The sequence below is a fragment of the Colletes latitarsis genome, chromosome 14 (genome assembly GCF_051014445.1).
Source record: "Colletes latitarsis isolate SP2378_abdomen chromosome 14, iyColLati1, whole genome shotgun sequence".
In the NCBI taxonomy this organism is placed as follows: Eukaryota; Metazoa; Arthropoda; class Insecta; order Hymenoptera; family Colletidae; genus Colletes; species Colletes latitarsis.
Window position 1 is genome coordinate 25,887,824 of NC_135147.1, and position 27,687 is coordinate 25,915,510.

Genomic DNA, 27,687 nt, shown 5'->3' on the forward strand with positions numbered 1-27,687 from the left:
ATTTAAGTAGAAATATCAAGATTTGGTCAGACACGGTAACGAATATATTAAAAACTTTTAAAATCAGGGCATCCTGTATATTCCGATAATACATTATGATAAAATTAACGTTGAAGCGTGTTATAATATGACAGCTGAGTCGTGTTATAATCCTAATCAGTAATTAAGCCTTATGATTATTAATTAAGGTATTGAACACGTCGAGGGCGAATTTCACTGGAATTGTGAGAGAGTCAAAAATGTTTCAATGGACATAGTAATTAATTAATCACGTGTTTACTCGATTACTGCGTATCCCAATAGGTATCGTCGGATATATTGAAACTACAGCGCGAAGTGTGAGAACAAAGCATCGTATATTGTAATATAGAACGAACGTTATTTCGAACGGTAGGAATATCGTTTTTAACGCGGTAATATAAAACGTGATTGGAAAGCGGAAAATTGGAAGGACTTACGCACAGATGAATCAAAAGAAACAAAGAAGAAAAAGCATACCAGGAAGCGTGTTTGAATACGGAAACAAAACATAGCGGAGGGTATTAATGGAAAATTAACAGCCATGAGATACCTGGAGGGTTTGCAGCAGCTTGCGAGTCCGTCCAGGCAACGCCTAATTGATACGAAATTTGTCTTCTAACGCAACAATGACAATATACTGCATGTAAGAAATTTATATTCTTGATTTTCGTTTTATTTTGACCTCTAGAATTTCCCATTAAAATTTTTCCCAGGGGTGGCTGAACGCTCTGTGTAGTACACCGTACGACAATATTGGTAAGATAGAATATATAAGTTGTACCGAAATTCGTGTACGTTTTATCCCAGCGTTCAAAACGTGGATAATACATTCCTTTTCTTGATATTTTTCAATTTGTAATACAGCGAGATATTAAACAGTGACACTGTGGATACGAAACTGAAAATGTTGAATTTCGCGGAGACGCAGCGCTTCGCTCGGATAGTTCAAAGGGTGTTCGACACGACTGGGTTAGGAGAATGTTTAACAGTCGAAGGCAATATTAGTACCAATAAGTTGTTCCCCTAGATGGTACTGGCTCAGTTTGCGCGTATCGCCCGTACTCACCGCCAAACTGTTCTCGGTACAACGAGAGTAGCTCGTTCGGTTTGAACTGTATTCCAGGATCGGACTCGCGGTTCGCCGCAGCACTTCCTGTCGGAGGTTGGCGGTTCCCTCAGGAATTTCTGGTTCCTACGAGCCATTCCGCAGGGCACCTCAAGACGCCTTAGAGTGACCAACGAGAACTGGTCGAAAAGCCAATGCGTATTACAGGTATCGTCTACGACCTATAGCTTTTCGATACGCGGTGATTCGCGATTCCACGCCCCTCCGAAACATTTCCAACGATATTAATCACGCCAAAGGTACGATAGTTCATCCTTATTGGCAGTAAAAAAATAATATCGCAGGGAGAAAATTTTACGGAGGAAAAATAACGAATATGATATTTTCACTCGAAACATAGAACGACGATTGATGGCCAGTTTTTAACGATAACTCTGAAGTAGAAAAGAAGAAGAGCTAGGAACCGAAACGAGACCAAGGAGACGGAACACGGACTAAATTCGTGCCAATTTTCTTTTCGGCCCGAGAAAGTCGGGGAAACCTAAGTGTATCTTATCAAAGCGAATATCGAGAACTCGGGGGGGAAACTCTATCCGGCGAATAACGTTCGACTCGAGTCAAATGAACTTTTCGTGCGGAAGGATTTCACCCCGCAGCCGGTACGAGTTCCCCGAGTAACGTTGGAAACACGAAGGAGGGGCCCAACCTTGGAAGGAAATTGGCTAAAGTCGCGATATTTGAGTAATTCGAGCCGATTCGAACGGCGAGCGCGTTCCGCGTAGCGATTTGCTCGCGATAAAATTCATCGTCTCGGCGAAAAGAAATTAAAGTGAACTATCGAGGCGTGACGGGAATAATATAAACGCGGCGGAATCGTCGTTCGATGCACGGTCGTTCGCGGAAACAGAGAAAATCCACGAGTGCCATTTACTTTTCCTCGTTTTAACGAACAACAACGCTGCAAAACAAACGAGCGTCTCGATTTCTTCGATCGCCGGATCGCTTTATGTTCGAGCGGCGGGTTTGCGCAAACGAACTGGCAAGAGTAACAAAGCAGTTATTCGATGAAAAAGGAGCAAGTATCGACGAGCGTCGATAAATAATAAAGGAACGCGGAAAATGGCATCGCGGTTCAGCGAAAGCGACAGAAAACGCGAAAGAAAGGAATCGAATGAAAATAGAGGAGCTAATACAGCGGGACCGGGTAAACTGGACGAGCACGGTTCGACTGACGTCGAGTAGGGGTTCGAGTGGTAAAAATTCCGGGGAACGAGACGATTAATCCCCCTTTGTCATTTAAATCGTGACCGGTGCGTGTCGCGCGACCGCGATCCCGTTGTCAATCGTTATTGAAACGGTTATCGATTTATTGCGCCGCGAATGGACGAGATAGGGGGGGGGGGGGGGCGTGCGTGGACGAAGAGGGTAATCGCGATAGAACGCCGCAACCGAGGCTGCGTCGATAATAATTGAAGTTCGAGTAGCGACGTTAACGCGATGTTTATGCAATAACGTGGCTCAATGAGCGAATTCGAAACGGACGTCCAACGCAACCTACAACCACCGCGCTGAAACTGACTCGGCCAAGTTCCACCCCCTTCCTCCCTCGATCCTCTTCGGAATCGTCATAGTTACGAACTTGTAAACAGAAGCTATTCCCCCGGAAAATTATTCGACGGAAATTCATTGCCGTCTCGCCCTCGAAAATTCGACGTTCTCAAACTACGAATGTATTTTAAATATTATAGAACGAGACTAATGGGAGTGTTCCGAGATAGTACAAAGAAAAGTTTATTCCTCTGTAGAGTCCTCGTATCTTTCATGTACCCCAAGATTATCTCAACGAATAATACGCAACATCTGCAACTCGTAGAACTCGTTCACAAATGTCTCTTTACTTTACTTTCCCGTAACTTCCCTTCTTGCGAAATTAATGTTTCTCCGTATCCACCGCCGTCTCCTCCCACGCATTGCACTCGTGCTGCGTGTACAAGTTTTTTCTTTGAACGTCGAAACGTTGCGAGTGAATTTTTTTATTTTTTGTACGACAGGTACGACATTACTATAATTTATAAGTTCCAGGGGCCGCGGAAACCAATGAATATCGAATTTCGAGAGGTTATCATCGCGGGAAATATGCATGGAAATTCTAACTAGGAAAAAATAACGAAGAAGTCGCCTCGTAAACCCGGTCACCGTCGACGGTGTAGAAAACCTCGCCATTTTCGACCGTAGCGTCGTCCGGTTCTTGACGATGTTTTCCGCGCGCGATCGGATTTCGAAAGTAATCGGAGGGAATTCACGGTATCCAAAGGGGGAAGGCCAGGAAAACCTGCAAGAGATATGTAAATCCAATTCCGTGGTCCCGGGGGGGGGGTCGAATATGTGCCGGAACAATTCGACTTTCGAACTTTCCGGTTACTGACTTGCAAAATGCTTCCCCGAGTTACGCACAACGGAAATCGTCGGTGATTAGAATAGGTTCGACGCAGCGGCGTCCAAAACTTTCCCCCAAAGGAAACTTTTGATCGAAATGGAAGTTCCGGACTTCTCGATCCCCGAGCAAAAGTCGACGCGTCGACGCCTCGATTCTGCTTGTAAATTGATAAAAATAGACGTAGTATCCGTGGGCGTTTAACGAGTCGTTCCTCCGCGGAAAGAAGTTGCTAAAATGTTGCCGGATGAGGGTCCGCGTTCCCGGAAACGACGTCCCTATCTCTGCGTCCGTACAGCAAGGTGTACGATTTATGACTGAACCGACTTCTTCCACTTTCATATCTTTTTTCCCCTCTGTTCCCTCGAAACTCGCGCAATCTCCTTCGGGCCACTTACACTCTTCCTTTCGACTTTTTTTCGCCACCCCCCCCCACCCACCCGCGCGCTCGAGACAAGCGTTATAAGGCTCGCCCCGTAGCCGAGTCACGCGATTTCTCTTTAAAAACGTTCCCGGGTCGAGGCGTCGAGCAATTTTCCGTTCGTTAAAACGCAATATCGACGCGTTCCCGATGCATCGTGCATAGATTTTCAGCCGTGTTCACCGATAAAATTCCGCGGACTCGGTTACGGCTCAGCAATTTTATACGGGAATAATTTTCTAGAACGGCCTTTCCACGAATTGTTTCGGTTACGTAACATTCACGGCAATCGTACAAAAGAGCTAACGCAAATTTCGTTTGAATAACGACCCCGTGGTACGTAATGCGTTTAATCGATCGACCATTAAACGATAAATCGCACGCCCGCTACCTGCTAATATAACAAACGAGACGCGCCCCGTTAATTCGCGTTTCGATAGCGCCGCGACTCCCAATGAAACTGATTCCGAAAATATTGACGACCGGCCATTTGCTCGTTCTTTTGTTCGTTCTTTCGTTTTCTCGTCGCCGATTCGATCGAAATTTAATACACGATCGCGAAGGTAATTCGATGTTTGTAAAATTACCATTTATACGGGATTCACGACCATTTGGTGGAAACGATAATTCATGTCGCAGAGTATAAGGTTGGAAAGCGGAGCAGCGTCGTTAAAATGCTTAAAGGAAACAGGAACGGACGGTGAATAAGCAAAATCCATGAAAGAAGCTATCTAGAATATAATTGCAATTAGAAGAATCCTTCGTATGCTTCCGATTAATAATATTTCGATTTTGCGACAGAATAACTCGAGTATTCTGAAAGCACGTGTACTCGTGTAAAGTTTCCAATTAATCCATTAGAGTCTTGGGGAAACTTTTTCTCAAGCTTCAAAAGTGAAAGCCCTTAATGCAGTCTGGGATATTATTGCAAGTGTATGAAAAAAAATGCAACAAGAATGCACCATCAGATCTCTTTTATAATAGGATACACCCTAAAGCCGATTTGTTGTACACTTGGAGCAACTTTTGCGAGATACGGCACGATTAAGGGTAAAAGTTTCTGCCAACCTTCCCGCGAAAAGGATTTCGCAGCGTTATCGTCCAGTGGCGTAACAAACAGAGTGACTAAGAAAGCAGCAGTCTTGAAAAACTGAACGCTCGTTCTATGAAATCGCGAGATTTATTTCTATTTGGATGTTAATTTTCAAATTGCAACCATCGAACGTTAACCTTAATTGAAGTTTACGCTTGCCAAACGTTTCGCGAACCCCTCAACTTTTCAATGCAAACTCCTGGCAACGATCGTGTAATTTTAAAATGAGTTAGCTGAAATAAAGTTAACGTTTAACGTTCGAGGGCCACCAACGGGCATGAATTACATTTTGTTTTTAACGAATTATCGCATAAAGCGATTAGTAACAATATTTCTACGTCGCGTATAATTTAATTTCGAGAGAAACGGATATCCATATACTTTTTAACTCTCTGTATATCCTGATATCAAATTATACCTTTTCAGTAGTAAAACATATTCGCGTATATTCGTAACGTAGTGAAGTATGTCATTTACAGCGATTAAACGTACGCTCGTTAATGCCCCGATGTTTCGTGCTTATCCGTGTAACGCGATAAAACATTTTCCATAATTTAATATCGTTTTTCAAAAACCCTTAATTTACAAACCGCCGATCGAAACGATCCGTTCTACCGGCCATAATTAATTAAACAAGCAGATTGAGTTCTCGCATTATCAAACTCCAGTACATACGAAATTACGAGAAACGGAGATAATTATTTACCAGTGATTATTACAAGTTAGTTGTACATCGCTCATCGTTTAAAATCAATACCGCCAAAAATTCACTACTAAAATAATGAATACGTCACCGATACTTTCCAAACGTATCAACGGTATTTCGATCGAAGATAACAATTATTAATTGAAACGTGTATCTCGTACAAATTAAAATAGACAGAACGAACTCATCCGATTTTGGGTGTCGAGTTTCGTTGAATTTCGTGCAACAGTTACGCTCTGTATTTATTTATAATTATCTTGATGGATGTGAAAACTTTCGAAAAATTTCCGTTTCTCATTTATTTTCGTTAAGTAACTATTAATGCCGACGGGTAAATGGGAGTATTGCGATTCGGGAACCAAAGTTTCTCTCGTTTCTCGCAGTTCCCCTCCTTCGACTCGTCGAATCGCGCGTTGAATGAATTGATATCAATCACCGCGTTCTCTCATTCGCGAAATACCATATTTCATCGTTCGATCAGTGATAAAAATCATCCCATCGAACGCGCCTGATTAAATCCAACATATGTACGCGAGTTTTTTGCTCCCATCTGTTCCCATTTTTGCATTATTTGCAAGATTTCTTGCTCTCGAGCAGATTCTGTTTTCCCACGCTAACGAACGCTTTCTATTCCGCGTCGTATCGAAAGCATCGATCGAGAAATTCGTTTGTCGCCCCATACGTGTCGCTTCCGAAGAGGGAAGCTTCTAACAAATATCGCACAATGATATTACCCGCTACATTCCGTGAACCTTTCTCTCTTACCACCGCTTCATCCCTGAAATTACTTATTTTCCGAGCAATTTGCCTGGCTGAGAAGCACGAATGAAAACAATGTAAACGCAATGCCGGAGAAATCCTTCTGTTTCTGCCAGAACGGCAAGAAATATAATTTCAAAGTTTAAACCAACTTTCAAAGGTTTTACCCGTTTATAACGATCGGTTCGTATCAAAGGAGGCTAAAAAGGTATCGAACATTCCGCGGGAAAGACGTGAATATAATTCGAGGATTTACGCTCGAGTAGATTTAAAGGGAATCGAATACAATCTCGAAGGAACGTTTCGCGCGTTGGCTGATTAGGCGTGTCTTTCGATTTGGCGAGTGATTCTTTTCGTATTTGGAAAACAGTAATGTAACTGCAGGCTTTCGAAACGGTAAACGTTTCGCGATAGAGCGTTCCAATATTTTCGCGAGCCACCGTGTGTCGAGGAAAATTTTCAAAGAGTATATGTTCTCACGCCCGTAGCGGTAAAACTTGGAACGCGAGGCAGCTTCGAAACGAAAGGAAGATACGCAGAGAACGAAAATTCCCCGTAACGAAACGTCGCCATAGATGAAATCGAGCGAAGAAAAAGAACGAGCCTGTCGCGTTGGAGAACTTCCGATGAATTAATGAATCGACGGTCCGTGGCGCGGGAAGATTTATTAGGAAAGTCGGGAAACCGTTTCGCGAAAAACTATTCGTTCGAAACAACGTAATTGGAGGCTCTAATGGAGAGCTAGGCAACGAAAAAAATCCCTGTCGATTCGCTAGTTTTCTCTATCGTCTGCCAAGAGGTAGATTTAGTTTGGATCGTGTATTTTTTGATGGATGGGGACACGTTCGCGCGACGAAATTCGAAAATTTTTGGATTTGTACGCCTCGAGCACGCGCTTTTATTATTCATTTTAACGCATTATTTCGTTTCAATGCATTATTCATTAGCAATTAACAAGTACGTATGGCAATTAAATGACAAATAATTCATAAACGACATTATAATTTTCAGTTCCGATGTCACACCCCGCGATAAAACGATGGGACGCGTCCAAATATTCAGTATTACTCGTAATTAATATCGCATAACGATAAAATTGTTTTCTCTAAATTTAAAATTATTCTCTCGCTTTGTACAATTTAAAGAACTCGCTGCGTCCTGCCAAATTTTTTAGAAATCGTACTAATTTATGGCGGGGCATTTCGATTTCGACGGAAACGCGAAGACCGAAAAAAAAAAGCGAACGAAAAAACTTTTCAATTGCAACGTTTTATTCCGTGGAGCGTGCTAGTTCATTAGCAAATTGACCCGATATTTTTCGCCCCCGTGCCCAACCTGTGAATACGAAATAAATATTCGCCTCGATAAAAGAACGATGTTTCGTATTCACGCGAATACACAAAACGAAAACAATATTTTCGAGCCAGACAGAAGGAAGTCGTTGAAAATGCCGCGGCGTTCCATTCGATGGCGCGAACAAAGAAGCGGGAAAATCGTATTAAAAATAATGACAGTTCGCACTCAATGGACAAATGCAGATAATTTTCCGTTCGCTTTTCTATTTGCGAATTTTACGTGTCAGTTATTTTCCGTTCGTTCTCTCGCGGTGTTGATGTTTCTGACGTCCCGCGTGCACTTTATTTTCTACATTTCAACGTCCTAAACGAGGAAATTACTTTTATATTCTCCTTTACCAGGATGCGTATCCATCCTGCGATTTATGAGTAATCGTGCGCTACAATGACGATTATTTGTTTGTTAATGTTTGTTAATGTTTTCTTTGCGCAAAACACGCTTCCAGCCGGAAGAAGGATTCAACGATGCTCCGTCAATTAAACAGATACTATTTTTGCATTTTTTTCGCTCCACGAGTGCTCCCCTTTGCGCGTCCCTTTTATCTCCGGTGCCGGAAAATCCATGAAAATTATAAAACGAAGGCCCCGAGGAACAGATGTTTCTAAGAGGCTTAAGCGATTACAGCTCTTTTTCAACCTCCGGGAATTTTTCTGCCTATTATCCGCGGAAGGAACAAAAGTCCACGGGGTGTGGGGGGGAACGTCATCGGGCGGTCGTGATAGCTCGGTCCGATGCGTAATTGAAGGTTTCCGGCGCGATTATCGCGCGGAGGATCTAATCCTCCGTGTCATACGTTCGGATCGCGACGGTCAATGCACAAGTTACCGGACGTAATGACCACGGAGGATTAAATCGCACTCGATTGCACATGAATTCGCGTTTTACGCTGCGACCGCGCCGCCGGAATGCGACAAAATCGGCACCATTATGATAATGTATCGGCCATTCGGTAGCCGCGTGCGCGCTTTCCGATCCATCCGTTGTCCATCGCCGCAGGTTATCGCCGTTCTGACAATAATTGCTCCCAATAATACCGAGAAGAATCCCCTGTTTCCTTGATTTCTACCCGCCAACCCCCCTCGTACGACTGGCTTCTCCTCCTTTCTCGCCGATGCCGCAATAAAAATTGCACAAACACCGGGCGCACGATCCCGAAACTCGTACGAAGTTCTGTCTTAAAATTGCACTCGACCGCCTAACGGGGCATTTTCGACCGAGTTACGAACTTTATCGATACGTACGATCGAACGCGCGAACGCCACTGCCCCGTCCGCACGAGAAAATCATCCGAATAGCGGCATTATGATAATCGATCGACCATTCGATTTCTCGTTACGGTTGCCAACCGTAAATGATATACGAGAAAATCACCAAGACTCCCGTTCCTCTCAGAAATTTCTGTCAAATTATGGATTTACTTATTTTTCGCCCTCTAAATAAACATTAAAGTTCTTCGGGAGGCACTGTTCGCCCTCGTTCCACATAAATTTGGAGCCGAGACTGATAACGGGAATCGATGTCGACGATATAGATCTACGAATGCGCAAGAATCGAGACAAATCCGTAGGATCGAAGGGGAGAAGCGGGGAACTCGTCGATTTTGAATAAAGTCCTTTCGACGAACGTGACGGAAGTGGTAAGCACCCATCGTCAACTCCCATCGAAACGAACAGTTTCTTCGTGTTCTCCGGGTTTCAAGAAACTCCGGGGACCGTTATAATGGCGGATACTTCGCTTCCGACTTCGAAACTCTTACTAACTTGCTGTCTCTCAAAGCTCTTATTTGCGAGCGCAGATGAAGCAGGGCTTTCTCCCGTAACAAGCTTTTCAAATATTTTCTTAAAACACAAGGAGGCGTACCACCGCCGTCGCGGTAAGTCTTCTAAAATATAAAAAATTTTTACAATTAAAATGCTATGCGCCTAAAAACTTTTCTTATCGAAACGATCTCTGACGATTCGACAAATTTATTTGGTTAAAGGTATTTTGGTCTCGCAGAGAGGAGAGGGAATCGATTGGACGGTCCGAAACAACTATCTTATCGGTCGGGATTCACCCGGATTAGGTTCTTCTAAAATAATGCGACCGATCGACAATGAAAAGTAATAGCTATCAACGAACTGTCAACGGGAACCGAAGCTAGTGACGCCGTTGAGAAAGTATTCGATGCATTTTGGAGAGCTTTCGGCATCGGGTTTCCTCTCCTTTTCTACTTCTGTACCTTCCTCGTAAATCCTCTCCTTTTTTCGCAACCTTGCGTCGCCTCTCTTTTTCTTCCATTTCCTTCCGAACCGAAAAGTGGACTGCCGTATCGAGCGTTTCCGACTCGCTGGCTTTACTCGCTTCCGGATTCCAATCGCTTCCCGTCTTACGAGTAGGACTTTGGAAACGTTTACGAAGTCGGTAGCTCCGGGGTAAACTCGGAGGACCTCGTCTCTGGTACAGGTACATATTCCGCCTCGGAAGTATTTCATAGACGCCCGTTACTATCGCTCTAATATCAAACTTATCGGGCAATTTATTCCCCTATGTATTACACGTTTAGGTCTTCAGAATTATCCAGATAATTCCTCCGCCAAAGTACGTTAGTTTATTTAATGAAACACATATCGCGAACGTCTCTAATTTTTCCAAGTTCCGATTTGCCGATCAACGATATAAAAACGCTCGTAACCTCGTTATTGTCAATTACGGTCTCCTTCGGAGGATTCGCGGCCCGTCTGAGCGTATCGACGCGCGAACGAAAAATTCTTTCCAAGTTACGAGCCTATAAAGCTGCTTTACCGTCGAGCCACGCGGTGCAACAGTCGTGTACTCGCATATGAATCTGTCTCGTGGGCGTTCCCCGAGCTAGCACAATATTCCCGGGGTAAGTTTACATGCACGTATGCTGCACGCATAATTACATGCTCGTATCTATAGAACAGTGAGAGCCGGTAGCGTAATCTTGTCTTCTTGATCGGTAAAGCGTAACGACGCGCGCCGCTGATCGCTCCGACATCGAACAATTATTAAACTCGACTAATACGTGGGTTCGAGCACTCGTCAATATTGCATCGGTCGTTGCGCGAAACGATTCGATCCGAACGAGACGATTTTCGAGAGCAGCGACGATAAAAGCGCGCATAAACAAAAGGGAAATTCCCCCCCGTGTGTCCGCATTACGATGCAAATGCGCGTATCCTGGCACGCGCCTAGATTTAAGAACGCCCCCATAGTCCCTCGATATAACTCTATGACTCGAGTTTTTTTCCCCTCCCCCGCCCCGTGGAAAGTTGCGAATGTAGGTTATTCCGCGGATGCGATCGCGCAGACCCCCGGAGGTCTTGCCAGTAAAAATTTCTGATTTCCAGAATACCTTTTCGAATTTCAAATAACCGCGCAACGCGTTCGTTTCCGCATAAATTTGCTCGAAATTCTTTCGCCACGGAATACCGTTGGATTAATGGCTCGTCGTAACGCGGGATCTTCGGGCGGTTTCGGTGGATCCTTTCTTGGGTTCCGGCGGAACGCTAAACTAAATTTCCCATCGGGTTCTCCTCGCCGGTAATCGGTGAGATTTACGTAAACTCGGATTCGACCATTCAATGTACGACGGAAAAAGGCACGTGACTTTAAGACATAAAACCGTAGAAAATCCACTCGACCGTGTATTCCGGCTCCGAAGGAAAATCCTGCACGTTCCGTGAGACTCGGTCAGCGCGGAATTCTTTTCAAAACATTTCCGTACGATTCGCGACGGGGATGAATTTAAAAAAAAAAAGAATTGTGGAGGGTTCTACCCTCGAAACCCTTTCGATAGAAATATTAACCTCCGCTGGACGCTAGAAAACAAGGGAACAGAGATCTCGTTGCGTTTGTATTTCGACCAACGATATCAGGAAGCCACCTAATTATTGCCGTGCACAGGAAGCAAGATGCGTTTCCGATTGCTCGAGCACGCGTGATTAATGAACGTTCCCAGACGGGAACGCTGTGATAACGCAAACCGTTATTGGAGGAAATCATATTTTTAGGGGATTCCTCGTAATTCGAACCGGGAAATATATCTTTGTATATGTTTTTTTTTAACTTAAAAGAAGGAAGAAAATTTATTTATATCGCGTTTAAATATTCCCGCTGCCTCACTTGTTGCTTAGCGACAACGAGCGAAACTTTCACGCAATAACCGAGGTTCTACTACGCTCTTGGGAATGCTCTTTCGATATATCTTCCTTCCAGCTTAGTTCGTTGGTCCCCGAATCTAGTATACCGGGACACATTTGTTGTCGCGTATTTCTTCGACGCTGTTAAAATTATACAGCTGTTTTCCTGTAAATTATATCCATTTTCGACGGACGAACATTATCATGCAGCGGTAATAGACGTATTTAACGATTATCGTTTTTCCAGCGTAAAACCGTCGAGCAAGAAGCGAATTACGAGAATGATTTTTATTTTCTCGCTGTCCGTTTTTTTGCGCTTTGAAAAGGGAAATCTGAGCACGCGGCCATTCTTCCGTAGAACAACGTCGGTATATTCGCGGACGAATGACGCCGCAAATATGTCCGTTTCAGCGTAACGAGTTAATCTCGCTTCATTCGTTCCAAAACCGAGAACATTTTTAAAGCTCATCGGCGGGGCTTCCTCGTTTCGCGGATTACGGATTAACATTGCTACGCGTCACGGACCGCGTAATTACGCTACTGTTTAATACGGGTCACGAAAAATGCTTGCAATAAAAGGCTGGCTCGCTTTACCGACGATTTAAATGCTCCTGCCATATTGCCGTACATACTTCCGGGCCATTATGTTGTACGTCGACTCATTATACGGTGCAATTTGTCTACGTATCTTCGACTCAATTTGTTGCGTTGAATTCAACGCGACCGGGCGTAATTCAGTTACGACATTATGGAGGGAAATTTGGGTTAATCGAAGGGCGGTCGCCGTTCGTTGGGTTTTTCGGGGCAACGCATTATTGTCAATTTCGATCAATTCGATATTATATCGTAACGTTATCAATCCACTTGGATGCTTTTTACGGCCGCGTACGATCAATATTCTCGTTGATATTTTCAGTCCATCTCTATTAATTTTCACTGTACTCGGTGTGTGCAGTTCGGTACGTCGAGCGAGACGTAAGACACGGATTAAAGAATACATTAAAGTCGGGAGGCTGCAATTACATACGAATTAACCCAGATCCGACACGGACACGTTGCTTCAAATGGCAAAACCGATAATTCTAATTACTTTAGAATGAAGCGTAACACGTTGTACCGGTTAAAAGGCGATATGCGTGGTTCTCTGCCCCTTCGAGGTGAAGTTCTCTCGATCTTCTCTGACACACTGCAGAGGGAAGCTGCGAGATAAACGGATTACTCGTATTCGAAAATTGATCGCGACCCTCGATGCGCATCGATTCGGAATATTGCGCTTCGACCGCTGTCTATATTCGCAAACTTCGATCACGGTGTCGGCGAAGTCGTCTATTTAGCGTCAGAAGCAAACTTCGCGGCGAACGTAACAATTTATTGACAACGATACCGAGTGGACCATTAATTAACGACGGACTTCCGGAGCGACGTTTCGATAACGACCGCGTAGATCGATAATATCCGTGGAGAGGTCAAGGAAGACCCTACCGTGTCTAATTCGCAGCGATCAATATCGGTTAATTACCACGCGAAAAAGGTGGCTAATCTTGAGGGACGCGTATATCGCGCGCTTTTTGGGGGGCGGAAGCGCGAACGGAGGAGCACGTTTTCGTAAGTTAGCCTCCTGGACGACCTGTCCTGCTCCCGTGTACCGGTTCTCGCCTTTTATCTTTGTCCCCGGTAGGCGAAGGTTGCGAGCTTGCACGAAGATTATCGAGCTCGCACGAAGCAGGGGTGTCGGGAAGCGGGGTGCACGAGGGTGGAGGTTTGGTCTAGGTACGCCAGAGAGATTCGGTTGCGCGAGGGGGGTTGAAACGAACGGAGGGAGGGAGGTAGGGGGCGGTGGGTCGAGGGTTGAGGCGCAGGTTGGAGTATCCGTGCGCGAAAGTTCATCGGCAGCATCCAGTGACATCGCGGAGCTCGGCGCGCGCGCTTCGTTTGTTGGCGAGGGTGGTTTTCGACGCTTCACCACGATCGGTTACGCGATCGAGCGACGCCGTGAACGCTCCCTTTACAAGTGCAAACGTGTCGACCGACGGGATCCACCGATCGAGCCTTGATTTTTATTCAGTGGCGATCGTTGCGCGGTATCAGTGATCGAATCTTGTGTTCGCGCCCCCGGATACGCAGTGATTCTTGTTCACGGTCCTCCCAAGGGGGGGGGAGGGCGACGGAAAATCCTGGTGCAAGATTATCCGAGCGGCGATCGATGGAAGTAGTGGTGCGTGAGAACGCGTACGGAACTCGAGAACAGTGCGGAATAGAGATGTTTGTCGGGGCTCGAGTCGAGTGAGCGGAGGAGGTAGGCGTCCTCCGACCACCGATGACAAGACACACCGCCACGTGTTCACGGCATAATTCGGCCTGGACCTGAAGTTAACCTCGTACGTGTTCACGGAGAACGATGGTGGGGAAAGTGTGAACAGTTCTGAGTGGATAACGCGGCGATCGACCACGGAACCGACGCGAAACAGGTAACGGCGGACTTCTTTGCAGAAATTAACGTAGTCTCGCTAGTCCCCAAAGACGTTTAGCAAAATGGACGAACCGATAAACGAGCGACGAAACGGTTCTCGTAAGAAAACTCGACTCGCGGTGGGTTAGCGGTAAGTTTGATCGTTGAATCGCGAGCGCGCAAACACTTTCTCCGACGCGTAACTTTTTTCTTTTCCTCGTTTGCAACCCCTCGCTACGTTTCACCGGTTATAGCTGGCTCGAGTTTACGTTATCCGCGCTCGCAGAGAGCTTCGTTCTTCCGTGAAGTTATCGCAAGAGAACCGAGTGTGCAAATACCAGTCTCGCGCACGGGCGAAGGGGAATGAAAAGTTTTTGCTCGGACGGGGGAATCGAGATACGGTTTTTTTTTCGTAAAAAGTATGACACGCGTTATAAATTGCGCGTTCCTGCGTGGCATTTGCGATTCACTTATCCCCGATCCTGACGAAGGGACCACCGTCGGTCTAATGTTTCGCCGATAGGTACGCGCTCGAGTTCTGAATTCTGACGAATGTCGCCATTTATCAATCCCCCAGGCGGGATCTTTGTCAGCTAGAATGACAGAAGGGATATCGGGAATTACGCTGTCCTGATTTTATTTCTATTTTCGCTCGCGTCGAGAGGGGCGGCTATGACGAGAGCGTGCTCGGTGGTTCGGTTGTAGCCGGTCGATAAAAAAATAATACGTTCCAATCGACGATGCGCGAAACGACAATCATCGCAGCACTTGTTCATCGTCCGTTCAACCGCGCAGGCACCTACGTTTTTGTGCCTGATAACTGTTGGTACTAGCAACAAGCGTGGTTATGGAAAACCTGCAGCGAAATTCTTTCGTGCAAACCTTTGTTCACGAAACTATACATTTTCGAAAATTGGCTGACCATCGCCTGCCTTTTCTACTTCCAGTCGCTCGTAGCTGTCCCGTATAGAATGAAATTTGATATAGAAATATTCCTGTTGCTTTTAGAGGTACGTAGAAGAGAATGTAATACAATAAAGAACGACTGGAGTTAGTAATACCAAAGCAAGTAGAAACGACGTGTAATGGTCAGACGCGTTGGCCAAGTCCCGTACTCAACCGCGCGCTCACCGACGAATTTTCAAAGTGAATTTTCTGGAGTACGAAACGGCGTCCAATAAAATTTTATTCCATATTTTCGATTCACTTTCTCGCGTAGAACGACCATATTGTCGCTTGCATCGCCCAGTTAACCGAACGTCCTGTGCATTTTACGCGCACAGGATCGTTCCTGTATAAATATAACTTCCGTTTACGGCAGCAATCTACCGAGAAAACAATAATACGATCTCCTAATGACATCTTTACGTATAGAAAACGGTTTGCCTCGACTCTGATTCTCTTTGCTCCGAGCAGTCCTCGTATCGATTTATATCGAATTGCGGACCGCGAGACACACATATTCCAAACACTCGTTTAGGAAATTGTACGACGGAAGAGGGAAAGGTTCTCGAACGATTTACGATGGCGAATTTTAAGAAAACCCCGGAGCGTACTTGATGACCAAAAGTAGAAAACAACCGGCCCTTCCGAAAGTTCCGAATTCTGCCACGCCAGAGAAACGGATGCACGCTCCGTGAACTACATACTTACGACAAATTAAGTAATTTAACCGCGCTACAGCATAGTTTCAACCCCCGGAAACCGTGCACCTTTTTCCGTTAAAAACAACTAGTCGAGTCGTGTACCGGGGAACTCGCGTACAATTGACCTGAAAAGTAAAATGCCCATTAACTTTCGACTCGTCAGAGAAAATCGATAGTTTAATGCCACGTACCGATAGCTTTCGCGATTCTTACGAATACTCGTGCAACACAGACCCCGGTATAATGAACGATTTAAGGGTACTCGATATTAACCCGCGAACTCACTCGTTAAGGCGGAAAGAATGAACGTATTTCGTCTGGTCTCGTCCTTTCGGTTTTTTTTTCTTTAACAAACTCTCTTATTGCTTCGAGTATTTTTGTCGGTGCGCCGGAATCGATCGACGAGGGCGCAAGAGTAAAAGGCTGTTTTCCCCAGGGATTTCCTAAACGAGATTAAAGATAGACTTATTAACGTGCTCCTCTAAGGTGCCTCTCTTTTTATCGAGCCACGAAAATTAGCGTCGGTCCCGATGGCGTTAGATGCTCTTTGAATGTCGACGAACCTTTGGAAATCTGATGGCTCGGAAACGTCGGGACTCTCCGGTGTTCTATCTCCCTAATGGCCGTTTAACAGCTTCGTGAAAAGACAAAGTGACTCCGAACTCCTCGATATCTCGTCTATCGAACCTCCTACGAGAGCATCGGGAGCCATTGTCTCGGCTCGTTGGAATTTCTCTCACTCTTCCTATTCGACGGTTAATCGTTTGTCGCGTGTTCCGTGCAAATCGACAACGAATCGAGAGAAAATTACGAACTCGTCGAGGCAAAAAAGATTCGCGGGAAAATAAAAGTGTGCAAAACGCGCGCGTCACGTACGTGTTTCTCTCTAGGAACTTTCGGTTTAAGCCATGACGCGAATAAAGTGGACAATAAAGTCCTTCGTTTCGTCGAACATGCATTTCCCGTGGACGGTTCTCGAGTCACGTATCTGGAATAGGATAGTTCGGTTCGTCTCGGAAGTGGAGTGAAGTAACTCCGTGCGTCCGATGTGGAACACATCAAAAAGACAACTCTCTTTCCCGTTCAATGCTACCAACACCCGTAACTTTCTTCTATGTTTCCTCGAAGCAACCCGTGAAAAGCGGGCGAGCACACGACGAAAAAGTACTTACAAAGTGTCGTAGACCGTGAACGTGTTTCGTAATGCCGTACTACCAACCTTCCCGACCGATAATTCCCCAACTCCGTGAATGAAATATGGCCCGACAGTATCCACTCTACGTTCTTTCGCGAACGATCTACACGATTCGAGTACGGTTTTATAAATCGCGAATCCACCGACGGTTTACCATCCGCATACTTTTGCCACTGGAATATACAGGGTGTTAAAATTTTAATGGGGGATTCTGGAGGCGAAAATAAGACGAAAATCAAGAGTATCAATTTGTTGATGGTGGCTTCGTTAAGAAGTTATTAACGTTTAAAGTTCCGCCAATAATGAATTTTTTTCTCGAAAATGGTTAGGATTTCGGGGATATGTCTATTAACCAAAAATGATTATAATTGGTCCCTGCAATCAAAAATAATTTTTCCAGAACGATTTGAAATTTTTCAATTTCGCCGAAAAATTTAGGCACCTACTCCCTGTCGATTTTTCTTAAAAATTCGTTTTCGATTATAATAATTTCGTTTGATGTCCTACAGAAAAGTTGTTTAATACTTCTTTGTAGGTACCTATGGGCTCTACTTCAGAAAAAAGTTTCATTGAAATATATTCACTATTATAGGAGTTATGGCTGTTTGAAAATTGGACCATTTTTATGGGGTTTTTCTCATTTTGCGGGGTCAAGGACCAACTTTTCGAATATTTTTGCGATTTGTACATATTCTCCACGAAAATACGCGTAGTTTGCTTTTTTAAACATTAAAATCGTCCAATCCGTTCTGAAGTTATGGCGTTTTAAAGATACGCATGAAATTTCAGTGAAACATATCGACGCTATGGTCAGACATGAAATTTTCGGTAATGAATTTTTTTCTCGAAACTGAGTAGGATTTCGGGGGTATGTCTGTTGACCAAAAATGCTTGGAATTGACCCCTGCAACTAAAAATAATTTTTCCAAGACGATTCGAAAGTCTTTTTTTTCACCCAAAACTTTCAGCACTTACTCGAATTGTTTTCTCGAAGGAGGGTAGGATTTCGGGGATATGTGTATTCATAAAAAATGATTGTAATTGACCCCCGCAACCGAAAATAATTTTTCCAGAACGATTTGAAATTTGTTAATTTAATTATTAATGACTTTTTAACGAAGCCTCCATCAACGAATTGGTATTCTTGATTTTCGTCTTATTTTGGCCTCTAGAATCTCCGATTAAAATTTTTCTCTGAGATGGCCGAACACCCTACATTTACGTAGCTTTGTATCTCGATCGCGTGGCCGTGCGTCGTTTAAAGCGACCACCGATATTACACGTTGCGTGTGGAACGCCTTACGCGATCAACGCGAGCAGAATTATCGCGGTAAAAACGATCTCTGTGCGTGCACGATGGAGAAATCTCTTTCGCGTGTAACGTAAGTTTCCTTCTTTCAGGGATGAAGAAATAATTCGCTTCGAGACTTACTTACGGACTCTCCTATACGGAAAACCTCGCGGTTCTTTTAAAATTGTACATTTTTGTCAGCATAGAATGCTTCGTAATTTTACGAACATATCACGTGAGTTTTCGAAGCTTCCAATTGCATCCTGCTGTTGCAATAAGATTTTATTTAATTTTCTGTATACTAGAGAAGATGGATATACTGAACAAGTTCGTGTACAAATAAATTCTAAGACTAGTTCGAAGAGTTTTTAAGAATTACAACGAATAAAAAATATAAAGTATCCTGTAGACGACTGGAGGCTGTTGGAGAGATGAAATACGCGTCTGTAAATTTCCACGGGTATGAATTTTATGTTTGGAGAATGTTTCGAAAATAGTAGAACGACGATGGGAATGACGCTTCGACAAAATGGCCACGTAGATTGCCAGATATGTCACCACTGGATTACTATCTTCGGGGAGCGATAAAGCAGAAAGTTTACACCCGCGCGTTTGAAAATTGTGACGAACCGTGGACTGTAATATTAACTGCAAGTGAAAACACCACCATAAATACACTCTCGCGCGTTCGTTAATCACTATCTCGCCTCGTCGATCCGTGCACAGAACGAAACAGTGATTTTTTTATCATTCTATGGTCGTTATTTACAGACCAGTTTTACTGAAACTCTAGATCAGATCTCGAGATACGGATATGGAACGTAAATGTCTTTTAACAAATTTTTATTACAACGGTCCAATCGTGACCGGGCAAAAAGTTAAGCAAAACTCGACGCAGGTTCCAAAAACTGGAACGACGCTCCGCGAGGAGGAGTTCCGTCCACCTGTGCGAAACGATGGACATTAGAAAAACGTATTACGTTTGCTCATACTTTTTGTCACCGCGACAGTATTGCTGTCGGTATTCTGGTTTTCAGCCGTCTCGCTTCCACCGAGGAAAAGCAAAAGCTGGTAGGATTAGATTAGATAAGGGTCGGATGGAATACGGTGGGCGAAGGAGAATCTTCGATTAAATCTTCTAGCGCCGAGGATGAGCAGTAGTCGTCGACCAAACCGACCGTATGAAATTCAATTCGATTTTCCCCTCCCACTGCCCTCTTCTTGCGGCGATTCGTAATAATATGATTTTTACGGAAGCGGTTCTAACCGTATGATTATTAATTTCAAGGATCCTTTCGATTTCATCTCCGTCGAATCCCTCGGAAAGATCGAGAACACGATTGTCAACTTACGTCAGAAAGAATAGCTACGTTTTACGAACCAGTATCGTGTTGTCTATTCAAGTCGCGTTCGGGGTAAGCGTATTAAGTAATCTTTGATTAATTGTCCCCATTCTGTTAACAGAACAAGGTGACTGGGACCCTGCGACCCTTGCACGGAGAACAAGACGTAAACGTCGTTAGGATGGTTTGAAATTATCAAGAGACGCTCGTCAGTATGCTGTGGATATTGATCGCAGTGACGTGCATCGAGGTATCGACCTTTGCCAACGCACAGTCGAGAAAAACTACTTTTACACAGGAAGATGGGAACAACGCCGAGTCCGAGCATCCGAGTGAGTATCGTACTTTTTGCAATAAACAACGAGAATTCTGCTCGAGCTAACATTCTTAGTCGATGAACATTGATAAACTACTCGTATTATTCCCTATCGATGAAAATTCTATCGATTGATTGGAAGTCGCGTTCCAATTTGTACCCAGCGAGCGAAACGTCGCAATAATGCATGCTTTCCCCGTTACGTACGTCACGTTCCGGTACACGAGAAGAAAGCAATTTTTTTTGTTTAATGTTTAAACGGCAGGATGTTCCCTTTTCCCGGTCGTGTTGCGCGAACGAGGCGCCCGGTGGTTGGAAAACGGAGCAACCATTCGCACGAATTACCGCTGGAAAACTCTTTCCTTAATTCATTTTGCCCCCGCGTGGGTCGCTGGAATATCAAAATTAATGTTTAATGGATACGTACAACGGGATTAGATTCGGCGAAACTCGTTCGGGAACTTTTTCCGATACGCGTACACCGCCGCGGCGAATTAAAGACCGACGGTCCCGCGCCGCGCGGGAAAAGAAATTATACGAAAGTTGAAATTGCACCGAACCCGCGGAAACGTACGCGACAAATATTGCACCGTCATGGGGAAACAACTCCAAGGAATACATTTGGACTGCCGTTACTAGTTTCTCGTTCGAACTCGATCGAAGACGGAATCCGGTCTCGGGAGCATCGCGTGGCCGTGCACGAGCCAATGAACAAAGGAGGAAGTACGTGGCGAGACCACAGATGAATTGCTAGAATTCACAATCGAGATTTGCCGGATTAGCCTGTATAGAGCGTGCACTTTATAAATCCCAGACGAAACTAAACTAATTAGGTATGTATGGTCGGAGCGTCGCCGTGGGACATATAATTAATGCGGTGCACCGGGTAAATGAGAAATTAATTACGATATGGAAATCAGAAGCATCCCTGGGCCTGGTTCGCTAGCGTTACCTGAAGAGGGGTCGAAGGGGGGCTCGAGTCCCGCCGGATATGGGTTTCTTCGACGCAGACGCACGTGCAGAACGTGAGCTCTGCACCGTGGCACGTGTTACGAGCACGGTGCACATGTGGCCACCAAACCAGAAGAGCTTCCCTTCCCATGGAGAACCTGAAACACACTATCGAAAGACAGCTGGAAAACCTACTTTTTTCCGCTTTTAAATCGAAATTCTCTACCCTAGGGTACACTCATCGCGATTTGAAAAATAGAAATAAACTCTAGCAGATAAGAATTGATACTTTTGAAGATGAGTTTCCATTAGAGGCTTAACACATTGTCGATCAGTTATCTATTTCAATTTAGTTAAGTTTCTGTGTAAAATTGCCGATCGACAATGTGTTAATATGCTTGAATCCGCGTAGACGGTGGGAATTTCGACGCCGGAAGCGGTTTCCTTTCTTCCGTTGCGCGTGTGCTTTAGACATTTTCAAGAAGTTACCCGTGGAAATTCGACGTTCCTTGTAACTTGCCCTCGACTCTCCGTATTAGCGGTCGTAAAGTAAATTCGAGCAAAATCGGTTTAGCTCGATGGTTAAGTATCGGAGTAACCCTGTTGTTGAACCGAGGCCAACGAAACTATCCAGTTTACTCTACGTGTTCCTCCGAGGTAACTACCGTGAACTTCTTGGTTAACGTTAACCTCGTCGAACACCGGAGACCACTGACATCTACAACTCCTTGGGATCGGTTTTTGAAACGCTCCGTCGAACAGAGACGCTTTAAAAAATAAGACATCGCGGTTAGCGAGCTTTTCCGGGAAATTGATGGTCGGAGCGTGACGAACGGAAACCGTAGGAAAGATAACAGTCTTCTATCGGGGTTCGAACATTCTTCGGATTTTAAATTAATAGTAAACAATTAGAACTTTTATCGATCAAAGTTCCTGGCTCGGTTTCTCGAGCAACGCAGCGAAAACCGGGAGATTCGATTTTGCTTAACAAGGAGCTTCCAGCGCGAGAAACGATCCGGAACACTGTAATTCAACCTATCGAGGCAGTAATACCAACCCCCGAGCGTTTAACCTGGCCCTGGCCGACTAACATCCTTCGATTTCTGAAATTCACGTCGCTGTTTCAGGCAACCGAGATAGCTTTCCGCTATTAACGAGTTCGCGAGTAAAGTATTTTCTTTAGTGGACTTAGCAAAGAATCGTGAAGTCCGCCGGACTCTTTAATAGACTGGGCTCTACCCACCACCGGCACAGACTGCTTTCACGGTTATTGGATTCCAGTCTTCGCAAACAAACGGGGCCAACGCGTAAATTCGAGGCACGAGTGCACGAGGGCCGGCGGAAAACTCGATCCTCCGGATCGGTGTACGTCTGCAACAGAAACGTTCTGTGTACTCCGTCGACGAAAGGAGAATTTTCTTTCGGGGGAAAATCACAGTCTCGTATAACCAATTACCGATTCGTTTCGATTTTTCTCTCGAGATAGGATCAAATGTCGTAGATCCGTGTACGTCCAGAGACTTTTGCGGCTACAAATTTACGAATAATGGATAACAAATCAATATATATCGAGTTTAATATATATAATAGTTTATTGAGAGTCGAATAAGATTCGAGACAGGTACGAATTGGGTATGATTAATTCTTAAAACTGGCCGTCAGCTGGTAAACACGGTTTTAATGCAGGAATCGATATTGGAAAACGAAGGAAAGAGGAGAATGGCGTGTAATATAATTATATTCGATTTAAATGAACGTAGCAGTAACAAATCGTTACTGCCCATGGAAGTAAACAATGGCATTCGGGTTAACTCGATAACAACGAACAATAACAAACGCTCTATTATCGCGAGTATTTTATATTCAATGATGCCTGACGACAATGAGAGCAGCGTTATTCACAGGAGATCAATAACGGTAAAATAAAACCAAAGAGTCGTGTTTTATTCCGTTATGCTCGTACGTGAAATTTTGAAACGTAGAAACTGTAGTGGATCAACGAACACCGATGGTGCAAATTTTAGGCGAAATTACGCGTTCGTAAAATTTTTGTCTGCCTCTCCGCGAATCAATTTTTGCCAGACCACGCTACGAACGTTTATAAATGTCTATTTCGATGCACAGAACCGCGTTTAACGATATCAAAACGTTACACACCGCGATGATTTACAACACCGACGAAAAGATCGCGATGATCTTGATTTACGGAAAGTGCGGGCGTAATTCAGTGCTGGTTCAGCAGTTAAACACTGCCTGATATCTCGATAAACGTCACCCATCGCGTCGCATATTCCGACGAATAATTAAAACCACCCGGGAGAATAACTGTTTCAATTCGCGGAAAAATGTCTGCTCAAAAACCGAAACGAATGACGCAAAATGCGTTTCCCGTTACGGTTGCAATGGCACGCGAACTGCGAGAATATACTTGTACGGTGTAACGTTTAAAATCCTCCAGGTTTTGCAAAACATTTTACTAAATACGTAGACGGTCGAGTGATTCTCGTAAATTCGCGAACTCCTCAAAAGCGACGTAACAAACGATAAATAAATTTTTTCTAACGAACGTTAAAATCCACAAACACTATACCGTTCTCTGATCCGGCTCGTGCTTAGTGCAGCACGGTATACTAACTGCTGCGGTCTCCGGACCAGGCCAAATACCGTTTATTGCTGGAAGGAGTGCAACGTAAATTCCGCAGCTTCGTGCTAAACGAATCACGCTTATAGTACCTCATTTTTTCTCGAGCTCATTGAATACACCTAAATATCTGTACAACTTCACTCTCGCGCAATTTATTACGCGATATTACTGGCGTCCATAATTTCTATGATTTTTATGAGCCACCTTTCGAAACGTCTAATAAACGAAGACACTCTTGAGAAGTATGATTCCAATGGAAACTATTTTACCGCGAAAATACGTTTAAAGGTGGCCGGGAGAGGAATCTGGGGTAAATGTACGGGTCCTTAAGTGTCCGTTTAAGGGGGTGGATGGTGCTCCATCGTCGAAAAGGATCAGTTACGAATGGGAGGGAGAAAAAAAGAGAGAAATGAAATATAGCGGAAAAATTTCCTGCCAGAGGGGATGCCTAAATGGTGAGACAATTTAGATAAAAATTCCCTGCGTTTGTCACGGTCGTTCCTAATTAAAGGTTCCGAGATTAATGCCAGTAATTTTCCGGCGCCTCGGGCAGTCGATACGTTTTCACTCGGACGTATCGAATCCTTTTCGACTAGCCGAGCGTCGATTTTCAGCGAGATCGTCCCACGAATATTCGATTCAAAGCGAACGGCGGATCTTTGAGCCGCGAGAGCCGGGCGTCGACGGTCGGCAAATTTATTATGTTCCCCGTTCTCGCGGGGAGTTTGTACACACATTTTCACGCAAGAAATTAAACTTTTTATCTCGTCCGTGAGGTTGCTCGCCGTCTGCGAAACGTTCGGTAAAAGGGGCATTAATTAAACGAAAACGCCCGAGAAGTTGGTAAAACGATTCGCAGCCGCGATAGCTTAAATTACTATTCCGCGAATCGAGTTAAAAAGTTTGTATCAGTGGCGGACACTAGATCTTCTTAATAACTGCTAGCGATCTGAAAACGTCGTTTAACCGGGGTTTTAACGGGAGGACTTAAGCGCTGCGTCGCTCGACGCGCCCGGCCGTTTTCACGGAATATTATCTAGCACGGCCTTAAACTATCTAATGAAATTCGTTACATCGCAAACCACGTACTCGTTTCGGATATAAGCTGCTTTCAGCCACGGGCGTCTCTTCTTGCTGCGCCAGCAGCCCGAGATCCAGCTGGTTGCTCGAAACAACGATCAAGCCGCTCTAACGAGTGTTTAAACTAAGCTTGTTAACCATCATGGACGAGCAAGAAGCGTCGATGCGAAACGACGGAGTGAATATGTGTGTCTGCGTGTGTCCGTGCTTGGGGTCGCGCAGTCGACGACGGTGCCTCGTATCTTCCGAAAATAAGCCACGCCTCCTTTGGTTACCCTTTGCACCCTCTTTCGGTGGAGCCCGTTTAAGATTTCCAAAGCAGGAGGAAAGTATTAATGTCTGGAGTATTACCTTTGCACGAAGGCGTATTAATTCCAGGAGAAACCACGGAACTGATCGTTGGCTTGATTCTAGATCCTTTAGATTTTGAATAATGGTTGCAGAACAAATTCACCAACCACAAACCACACTTTCACGACGCGGTAGACGCGAAATTAATTTCTCTACCGAATACGTCCAAAGTACACAGTCGACTGGCTCCTGTGCGTTCGCGAATTGTTGACTAGCGAAAGGAATGCGACCCCCACTATAAGCTGAAAGGACGAAAGTGGATCCACGGTACGCGCGCCAATGCCCGGGGAAGACGTAAACAAAGGAAATTCGTCTGAATGTTGACTTTTCTAGGTGAACGGGGCTCGAAGAAGCTATGAAACGATATTACCGTACGGTGATTTGATAAACGTCGAATTAATTGCTATCAATCCGTAGCAAGCGAAAGCTAAAAAGGGGAGAGGAGAAACGGAGGAAGGATCCAACGAAAATGGCTTCTACTCGAAAGGAAAGCGAAGCGTTTAAATTCGAAACGATAAACGGCATGCTTGTCCCGATTTCTGGGACAAGTCTGTTGTGCGCGGGAATTGTCACGGATTCAAACGATTCGACAAAATTGAAGCACGCCGCCGGAGACCGGGTTCCGTTTCTACGACTCCGTCCGTTGCATCGATGGGGCCCGGCAAAAGCCTTTCAAAATTGTTTTGCGTTAATACGAGCGTAACGATGCACAGGAACGGAACGACAATTTAACCGAACGATCAAACGGATACTCAGAATTCGCAGAACGCGCCGGTGCGCGAAACAAAAGAGACGGAAAACGTGTGCGTTGCCGTTTTCGTTGTATCGATTTTGTCGCGCCGTTGTTTCGGATATGTGCACGTCCCTCCGTGCAAAATTTAAACCGTCGTGCATGTTCATCGCTCGACGAATGAAAAATTCAACCTAAGTTACCCGCGTTTCGCCGTAACTTGATTTTTATTTAAACAGCCCGCGTACACCCGATCGGTCCCAACGTTTCCGTTATTGAAACCAGATCGATGAAATGACCGAAAATAAAATTACTCTTAGCCTCGCGACCTGGTTTTAGGTCCTCGAGGAAACAGTTGCAAAGCACTTTGAAGTTAACAACGAGCTTAGTCCGCTGTGTATAATTGAAAACGTAAAGACGAGACTCTCTCGAATCATTCGAGTACCGATATTGAAAGGAAAAATAATCCATCGAAAGGCGGAAATTTCTGCGTCGAAGCACTTTGCTTATGGGTTGGAAAGCAAAGAGAAAAGAAGAGCGGTCGTGCAGGTGTCGGACGCGTTATGAATGGAAACCGCGCATCTGCTGCTAATGTCGCAAAATTCGTCGTCCAATGAAAGGCCGTTATTAAATAATGGTCGTCGCTATCGCGTGCTAACGTTGCTCCAGCGTTTGTGCAAATAAATTAGCGATGTATGGTATACGCGTACGCGCGACCGAGGGATGTTTGTTTAATGCGGGGCATCGATTCGTATTATTAGAACAACGGGCATCGAGGCTTTCGTATCTGGAATTGTTAGCGTTTTGTCGCGAACAGTGCACGGGAAACGGTTCGTTTCGCTTTTTTTTTTCTTTTTATTCCTTTTTATTCTCCGCGTTATCGACAAACTTTTATTTACAAACAGCTCGGAACGAGACTCGCAAAATACCGAGCGCAATTTACTCGAAACCGAAATGTGGCTTCGAGAGTAACGACGATGCGGCTGCTCAAAGGAAGCAAACCAACTAGTAATTAATCCAGTCGTGCTCGCGAACCAAATATTCTCAAAAGTTGATTCCCTGCCCACGGTTTTCCTAGTGTGTGTCCCGAATTTTCCAAATTGCGTTAACCTTGCGCCTCTTATACGCGAGGCGCGGCGTCGACGGCGTTCGTTAACGATTCCGTCAAAGCATTCAAAACTTGACGCAACGGACGAGAGCCTGGAGATTTTTAACGAATATTTCTAGCGGAAACGAAGTATCTCGCAAGTTCCCTCGTTAGCATAGATTATCTTTGAACACGAGCCGCCGGCAATTTCCATAAATGCGTTACAATAACAGAGGCTCGCGTAGAGGATTTAAAAAACAGAGAAAAAAAACACACACACGCAAATACGTTCCGGTTACGCGCTCGATTTTATTCAAAATTCTAGCCGGGGCCTCGTTAAATCGAGTTCCATCGCGGGGAACAAAGTCGATCGATCAACTTGATTTATACAGTCGCCGATTAAGCGGACGCGTCTTCGCCCTGAAAATTTTTGAACGTCCGGACAAGAGAGAAATCGACTTTCTTGTCCCAAGTTTTAATTACTTACGGATGATGAACGACCCACGCGAATCGTCCAAAGTTTCCGATTATCAATTATATCTCGTATTCCCCTCCGCGGGGGAGAGAAAAATACGCTTCGAAGGAAACGGCCGTCCGTCTGAA

The 27,687-nt window shown here is 44.7% G+C and overlaps 1 protein-coding gene across 1 annotated transcript in view; it reads left to right on the forward strand.

Moving 5' to 3' along the window:
- Positions 1-13,929: 13,929 nt before the first annotated feature.
- Positions 13,930-27,687, forward strand: part of LOC143349785 (nephrin) — a 135,353-nt gene continuing 121,595 nt past the window's right edge. Inside the window, exons 1-2 of the mRNA XM_076781312.1 lie at positions 13,930-14,469; positions 20,047-20,257. Coding sequence (XP_076637427.1) covers positions 20,140-20,257 — 118 coding nt within the window. The 5' untranslated portion in view covers positions 13,930-14,469; positions 20,047-20,139. The remainder of the gene's footprint in view (positions 14,470-20,046; positions 20,258-27,687) is intronic.